The following is an 8,634-nucleotide window of genomic DNA, read 5'->3' on the forward strand; positions in this document are numbered from 1 at the left end:
GAACCTTAAAAGTGTTTGTTCATCCCAATGGGTTTAATCGTTAAGAATATTTGAATGATTTTTAAGAACGTTTTTCTGAAGGTGACTACATTGTAGATGTTTGATTTAAAGCCATTTGCAGTACCACAGACTTCTGTCCTCTGTCCAGCTCTTTAATTTGATTCAGTCTTGCTGAGTATATATTGAAGATATTCTTCAAATCGTATCTCTTCACCTGATTCTTGATTCAGAGTCAGATAGTTGACATCTGTTGACTGAAATGGAATCCTTCTGAATTCTCATAAAAGTCTTCCAGACCAATCACGTCTTCCAGCTAAGAAGCATGTTCATGACTCCTAATATCTTTATTTGTGATGGTTGTTATAGTTTTGCTCATTCCCACCACTTCCTTTTTTAGTTATTTATCCCCACTTTCCCATCCCCTCTTTACTCCACTAGTTGGAGGAGGGGTTGGCTGCACACAGAAATGCTATTATCGCTATTATTTTTACCTTTTTCCCTAAAATGCACCCATAATGCTCTGTGTTGAAAGTTGAGGGTGAGTTTTAATGCTTGACTTTCTTCAATCCCCACGTTCTCTCCACGCTTCAGGGAAGATGGTGAAAAAAGTGTGCCCCTGCAACCAGCTCTGTAGTAATTATCTCTCTCTCTCTTATTTTTCATTCTCCCTCTGCTCCCCTATTCCACGCTCCTGCACTCCCCCACACCCCTTGTCCCCCTGCTTTGTGCCTGTGACCTCTTGAAGCCAGCTGTGGAGCCATTTAGGCTGACTTGAGCATTTCCCTTCTCTGTGATGACCCATTCGTTTGCCATGTCTCAAAACATCTCTCTGTAAATTGATGCTGCTCTTTAGTTTTGATTTGGCAGTTGTCTCTCTAAATAATTAATTGCATTCAGTTACGGTGTATAATCATTGTATTACAAAAATCATATCTAATACTCAGTGTTTATGTAAGAATCACAAGGTTGTAGGTTTAATACTATGGATTAATATGATGTTGGATTAAACACAGTAGGCATACAAGGCAAAATTCAAAATAAACTGTTCACTTTATGGCCCATTCCACCTGCATCGTTTTTTTTTTATTGTGTTTTATCAAGCAATTGCAATTCCATAGTATCTAATACATTAGTTTAATTTGTTAACAATAATAATAGTCTATACTTTCAAAACTATTTTCTGCCTCATTTTGTAGTTCGCTACTATTATATATTATAGTTATCATAGTATTTGTGTATCTTTGCATTTTGGCATGTTGCCTGGAATCCCATTAACCATAGTGTTATTTAGAGTTGTGTTACGTAATACTCTCCATTCACAGTTAGGCCTACTAATCCCACCTCAGATCACCCATTAGACTCAATCCTGTTAAAAGCCATTGACTCAATGTTTTTTTTATACAGTACACCCCCTCCCCTTTTAAATGACATCAAATCTGCTCTAACTGTATTCCTTCATTATAAATGGGCTCAAATGAGCACACTTAAATTGTGCCTTGTATTACAGTACCACAAATTTTATTTTTTATTTTTTGCACCCAAGGGTCATCCGGTGAATGCTTAAGTCAAGCTGTACACAGCTGTCACTTCTACTCTGCTGTCCACTCCTTATCATGGCTTGATTTATCATGTGGACTACATTTCCCAGAATTCTTCTGGATCTGTAATCCTGACTTGGTCTTGTTGCTCCTTGTCTTTGTTCATTTCAGGGTTTGGCTTAAATTGGAATTCTAACACTGTTTTTATGAGTTTGGACAGTGTCTGAACCTTTTAGATTCTTTTTTTTCCTCCCCAACCTCCTTTCATTTCTAACTATAAATTTAAATAATTTTACCCATCTAGCTGCATTTATGTGTGTTTTTGTTGGTTGTTAAATGGGCTGTCCACACAAAATTACAAAATTGCACTATTTTACATTTGTTTGAATTCTAAAGATATGAATATGGGCTGTGTTAGGACTGGATTTGTTTTGTTTTTTTTCTCTCTATCCACTCCAGTAGTGTACAGTCATGGCCAAACTTTTTGGAGTTTCAAATGCCTTTATCAACAATTGCATTACAGGTTCATGCAAAGAGGTTATTTGCAGTGTTTTTTTTTTTTTTTTGGTGGCGTGCTGTCAATCAACATCTGGGGCAAATTCTGGGGATTGATTGCAACCCATTCCTTCGTATATAGTGCTTGGAGTTTGTGGGTTGTTGTTTGTTCACCTGACTCTAGAGGGAAAGGGGCTTCATCAGAGAAAATGACTTGACCCCAGTCCTCAGCAGTCAAATTCCTGTACTTTTTGCAGAATGTTAGTCAGTCTTTGATGTTTTTCTTGGAAAGAAGTGGCTTCTTTGCTGCCCTTCTTGACACTGTCTTGGCCTCACTGTGGGTGCAGATGCCCTCACACATGCCTGCTGCCATTTCTGAGCAAGCTCTGCACTGGTGGCACATCGATCCCACAGCTGAATCATCTTTAGGAGGCGGTCCTGGCGCATTCTGGACTTTCTTGGGCACCCTGAAACCTTCTTCACAACACTCTCCTTGAAGTTTTGATGATCTGATTTAGGTGCAATTTTAGTAGCAGCAATATCCTTGCCTGTGAAGCACTTTTTATGCTACACGATGACTGCACATGTTTCCTTGCAGGTTAACCATGGTTTCCTTTTAAAGCATCCAGTCTGCAATTCTAACTGTATCAGCATGACAGAATGATCTCCAGCCTTGTGCTCATCAACAAGCTTGCTTGTGTTAAGGAGAGGATCACTGAAATGATCTCAGTAGGCCCTTTTGTGGCAGGGCCAAAATGCAGAGGAAATAGTTTTTTTTAGAATTAAGTTCATTTTCATGGCAAAGAGAGACTTTGCAATTCATCCGATCACTCTTCATAGTGCTCTGGAATATATGCAAATTACCATAATAAAAACAGAAAACCAGTATTTGTATCATTCTCAAAAACTTTTGGCCATGACTTTATGGTGCACCTAATTTTTACACAGTCTTTTGTCAGAACTGTGAGACTTTCTGAAGGAATTTGGGGAACTTTTTTTGTCATTCTGCTGACTGGCAAATTGGCGGTTTTTATACTGAATTGATTATTTACAAGATTAAACATCTGCTGCACATTTACACTGATGTCTGGAAGGAGGGGAAAATCATCATCATTATTATTGGACAGCCCCTTTAACATGAGTAATTGTATCTGTGATTTGTGACTTTGAACATTTTATAATGAAAAGAAATTTTAATATCACTGGTGAAACTGTTTTGGACTGAATGTCATTTGATTATGCAGCTGAGTGCCAGACCTCTTGCATAACCTCATTCCACCTAAATGTCCCTTCAGTAATTAGAAGAACTGCAACCCTCAGGACCATTTAAGACTTCTCCTACCATGCTGTACTATCACTTTAACTTAACTTTACACTAATTAATATCTGATTAGATAAATAAAAGGGAATTTAATTTTAACCTGTGTTCATATGAAGAACCATTACTGTTATAGTAATAGTATTTAAGGCAAACACCTTTGTTGAACTTTGGCTCCCTCTATTGTAAGTCGGCAGAATATCAGTGCACAATTGGAAAAATAAGCACAAAAAATTTTAAAAGAATAAATAAGGAGAACAAACTGTAACTTTAACCATCCCCATGTTTTGCAGGCTGGATTGTCAGTGATAGAACAGCAGCGTTAGGCTCAGAGTGGAATCCCAGGTGCTCTACAGAGTGCTGTGATGATGATTATGATGATTACTTTGAATTCTCAACATGTTATTTTAAATAAATGAAGACCTGGACGTTGATAGAAAGTGTACCCGTGATTGGGAAACACTTTAGTCTGTGCCTTCAGTTTGTATTGGAATATACTGAACTGCTGCTTCATGTTCTCTGACAGCTTTTTCTTATCTTTTTTTTTTGCCCTTTCCTTTGGTTTTATCTGTCTCTGCAGGGACGAGCAGCACAAACACAGTGGGTGGCCCCACTCAGGGCCAGAACCCCAGTCAGCCCCCTGTCTCAGTGCCCCAGAGTCGCAAGGGCACGTTCACCGACGACCTGCACAAACTAGTGGACAACTGGGCCCGGGACGCCATGAATCTGTCCCAGGGCAAGAGGGCCTCCAAGGGCCACCAGCAGCCTGCATCCCAAGGCCACAGTAACGAAGTGAGATGATGACCTTTACCTAATAGAATAAAAGTTAAATTTTAAATACAACACACGTAAAAAAAAAAAAACATGGTGTTTAAATGAAAGGCATTTTAAAAAATGAACTTTTGCACTTTGTCAGTTCTTTTTATGAAAGCCTCCATGCCAGTCCCTCTCTTCTAACTGAAAACGTTATGCAATGCAGTGTCAGCTCTGGTAGAAATTATCATAGAAATGTAGGTGAGCATAATGGATGTCACAAATGTAAAACTTAGATGATAATTCTATGCATAGCATAATAATTTTATGATCACAGTAATCTATTATTTTTTTGTGATTACATTATCCTTAATCCAATTTTTTTGACTCTACTCAACCCCCCCCCCCCCCCCCCCCACCCCCACAGGCAATCCCCCCACCCAACATTGGCCGTAAGTTCTCAGCCCCAGGGCAGCTGTGCCCCAGCTTGACATCCTCTCTGGGGGGTCACCCCACTACCCTGCCTAATAACCCCGCTGCTACCTCTCTGGGCGCCCGCAAGGGCTCCCTGTGCCCAGCCGTGCCCCCGTACGGGTACCCCACTGCACCTTACAGTGCCCAGTGGGCTGGCCAGGTTGCACACCCACAGGCCGGCCTGCTGGCCACCTCGCAGCCTATGGGTCAGTTCCAGCAGGTGCCCCCCGGCTCACTGCAGGGCTTCCATATTAGCACTTTGCAGAAATCAGTCAGTAACCCTGGAGGGCCCAACCTAAGGACCACATAGGACCTGTGGCGGGGCCAAAATGAATGGGTCCAGACTGGGACTTGATTTATTCTTATTATTACTGAGTTTTTTTATTATTATTATTTTTGGGACTAAGTGGACCTAAGATGGAGTAGTGTGAAGAGATGGGGGTTGGCCTGTGGCTATCAGCGGGTGTGCTGGCGTACAGAGCACCGCACCGCAAGATTTATGTAGGTGCGCAGGGCTGAAGATACAGGCAGAATGAAATTAAGGTGAAGAAGAAGACGATCTGGAATGGATTCTGAGACACTGCATGAAGCTGAGGAGCACCACCTGACCCCTCCATGACAGGACAGTGGCACAGGACTGTGTCTCTCGCTGTTGATGTTGATGAGCTGAGAGAGATTAAAAAAAAAAAAAAAACTAATGGACATAAGAGTGCAATGTTCAGTGGCCAAAGAACGGTTGTGTGATTTGACCCCTCTAACACCATGTCCCCACCCCCAGAGTTTACAGGAGGAGCTTGTGCTTGTTGTAAGTGTTATAGAGGTTGGTGAGCTGTAGTCTCTCACCTCTCTGTTCCAGCTGCAGCGGCCTACAGCACCCACCTGTACAAAGTGGCCCAGGTGAGACAGATGCTGGGTCTCAATTCTCCACCACCCATCTGCTTCCTGATGCCATAATAATGCAATAATTCTGGCCATAGAAGGGTGGGAAAGTCCATTATTATTTAATAGTCCCCAAAAGTGGCCTTCATTAGATCAATAACATTCTAATTGATGTACAGTTTTATCTCACGTTTCTTTAAATCCACCTTTTTGTGTTGTTTTTTTTTTTTTTTTCTCTCTCTCTCCCGCTCCACTTTAAGCATGTCCGGTGTAGCATAGTGCCTGTGAAAAGTGTTAAGTGTGTGCAGACAGCCCTTTACTGTCTCCCATGTGAGGTTATCCCCAGCTGTACACAGACCACCCACAGAGGACCCACACCTCGACTCTTGATGCAGACACCATCACAGCAGCTTGGAAGGGGGTTCAGTGTCTGGCGATAAAAATCTCACGTTGGGCAGTAGCATGGCTACTGTATAGGTGTGCCAGGATTGGGCCTGCATGCATTTTTTTTCACAAGGCATACTGCCTTGGAGGCCGGTGAAGCTTTAAAGTATGTTATCTACCACTAATGTAACAACAGCTTTTATAATCGTAACAGCATTAGGGGCTTCTTCTTAGCGTAGTTTGATTGAAATGTAAATTTCAAAAGAAAAATGTACAAAAAAAGAAGTGTTCTGTATGGACCGGTATTACCCATCAGTTTTTGATGTTGAAACACTGTGATTTATTATAAATGTTGTTGGACAACATTAGTTTTTGGAAAAAAGAAAAAAAAAACCTAGGGTAGTGGAATTGGAGGATTATTAATGTTAGACAATACGAAGTAAGGCTAGCTATTTCCTCATACAAAACGTATCAGAGACACTTTAACTAGTTTTTTTTTCCTCCTTTGTACCTTCTTTTTATTAGATAAATGTGAATGTAAATTGGTTGCAATTTGTGTACTTGAAAACATAACTGGTCAATTTCACCCTTTTCTTTCACCTGAAAAGCACCCAGTATGCTTGTTGGAATTTCTAGTGCCTTGCATTGCTTTTTTGCGCTTCTGACAGGCGAAGAAGTATGTGTTTTTCTTTTTACCAGTTGAAAACATGTGACGTGCTTCTGTGTGTGCCTGAGCGAGGTAGTGCAGATATGATTTTTTTTTAAAGAGAGCAGAGAGGATTTAAGCAAACAGAGAACCAACTCCCCCCTCACTGGGCTTTTATTTTATAAAATTATAGAATGGCAGGTAGGGGTCTCGCTGAGCCTTGTGTTGCTGAGGAGCAGATAGGAGCAATAAGCAGATAAGGAAGGACCAGTAAGTGTGAGTGCAAAAAAATATAACCCAAATGTGTCATTTGTTAGCTACTAACTTGGTGTGACAGGCCTCAGTGGACCACATACACACTCTTTACACAGTCCGTGTAAAGAGTACTGGAGTGTGTGTTGGTGTTTAAGGGCCAGAAAAGTTTGTCTTATTAGTAGGTTTGACTGGAGCAGCTGAGGTGTAGTTGTGAGGTGAAGTGAGATGAGGACGTCATCCCTCAACACAAGGCTGCAGTCTCCCCCCCCTGCCACCAGAGGGCGCTTTTTGCATTATCTTGCCCTACTTATAGTCATGATCCTAGCATCCTCAGCAATTTCTGTTGTCTCATCAAAAGTACAGCATCTCCCGTCTACTATCGTTTAGTCTCATCCTCTCAAACTCAAGTGTCTCGAGAGAAATTCTCCAAATGGACCAGTAAAGGTTTTCTTGCCATCTGTACAGAGAATGACACCGAGCAGTGTTTGAGCGTGACGTTTCAGTTGCTTTACACAACATGACAATGGCATATTAACACCTGGTCAACTTAACTACTGATCGTTTTCTGAGGACGTTTGAAATCTTCTTACTTATTACTTTAAGCACATTGCATTGAAACATCTGGTACAAAGACAACCTTCACTTGAAGCTGTGCTCGGTTTTACTCTGGTTATTTAACAGAGTCTCCCCCCTGGCTTGCTGAAATCCTCCCACACACCATTTCCAGTTTATTTTTTTGTTGTATTCAGACGCGCTGCCAGTCGAGTGCCATTTTCCTCGCGGTCATAACTCAAGATACAGAGGATTCAAATAGACAAATAAACACCTTGTTTACACTGCTGGATGCCAGGCGCTTTGGCACAGAATTCTGCTCACTTCTGTCAGTAAGTCAGTGGAGGAGTGTTATGTTATACATAATTATTCAGACCCCCCCTTTTCTTTTTTTCTTTTTTTTGGCTCTTCTTCTTTTTTCTGTAACTTATCCTGGCAACGTGTTGTGTATTTGGGAATGCCCACCCCCTACCTGCAAATCACAAGAGATTATTAAATGTACATGCTTGTTTTTCTGGTTTTTACACAATCACTGGAAAATCATGCATGATAGTTTGCCTACAGATCACTTTGTGTCACAATAGTGCTTTAAACCTGATGTCACACCCTCTCAAAACCATGAATTACCATTAAATGTGTTCTGTTTCTGTTTTTTATTTTATTTTATTATTAATTGCCGTCTGCTCTCCTGTGGAAAAATATCCAAGAGAACAATGTGTTTACTTAATGCTACTGACCTGTCATTAAGTTATTTTTACAACTATCTGATTTCATGTTTTTCTATTTTTGTCTCTAGACCATCTAGGGACCTAGTTGAATGGGTTCTTTTCCTGAATGCTATTTAACATTATACAAAATGTCTTTAAAACAAAAAAACACAAAATGAAAACCAAACAAAAATGTAGGGAGTCATTGGCAGCATTTAACTGTATGTTTTGCACTAAGTATAGGGTGTTCAAGCTTCATATAAATCTGCGCTTTGCGCTTCAATAAAACAAATTTGTTACCTTATTTGTAAACTTAATAAACAAGTCATTTAAATAAAGAACAACGTCTTTTGCTCTTTGTCCCTGTGTGTCATTTGACCTTTGACCTTCCTTTTATTTTCTTGTGGTTCTCCACGCGTTCTTTTCGCAAGAAGAGGCATAGATATTTTTGTAATAAAATATAGCTGTTTCCAGTGCCAGATGTTAAGTAGCGGTCAGAGAAAGTTCTACACTATACATGGGGATAATTGTAAATCTGAATCCGGGGTCTCCCTGGATGTAACTCAAGAGAGGATGAGTCAGGTGTGTCAATTGAGGGTCAACCTTAAAACATGCAGGATAAGTTTTTTATTT

General features: G+C 40.5%; 1 protein-coding gene across 19 annotated transcripts in view; it reads left to right on the forward strand.

Annotated features, from left to right (window-relative positions):
• The window catches only part of wnk1b (WNK lysine deficient protein kinase 1b), a 72,192-nt gene extending 63,839 nt beyond the window's left edge, over positions 1–8,353 (forward strand). For 14 of the 19 annotated variants that reach the window (XM_028953712.1, XM_028953720.1, XM_028953710.1 and 11 more), the window contains 3 exons: positions 592–633; positions 3,932–4,143; positions 4,532–8,353. In XM_028953712.1, coding sequence (XP_028809545.1) covers positions 592–633; positions 3,932–4,143; positions 4,532–4,888 — 611 coding nt within the window. In that variant the 3' untranslated portion in view covers positions 4,889–8,353. Of the gene's footprint in view, positions 1–591; positions 634–3,644; positions 3,697–3,931; positions 4,144–4,531 lie in introns of all 19 variants that reach the window. The other 5 variants (XM_028953718.1, XM_028953719.1, XM_028953721.1 and 2 more) reach the window with 2 other exon arrangements.
• Positions 8,354–8,634: the final 281 nt, after the last annotated feature.

The sequence above is a fragment of the Denticeps clupeoides genome, chromosome 15, assembly GCF_900700375.1.
Source record: "Denticeps clupeoides chromosome 15, fDenClu1.1, whole genome shotgun sequence".
Taxonomy (NCBI): Eukaryota; Metazoa; Chordata; class Actinopteri; order Clupeiformes; family Denticipitidae; genus Denticeps; species Denticeps clupeoides.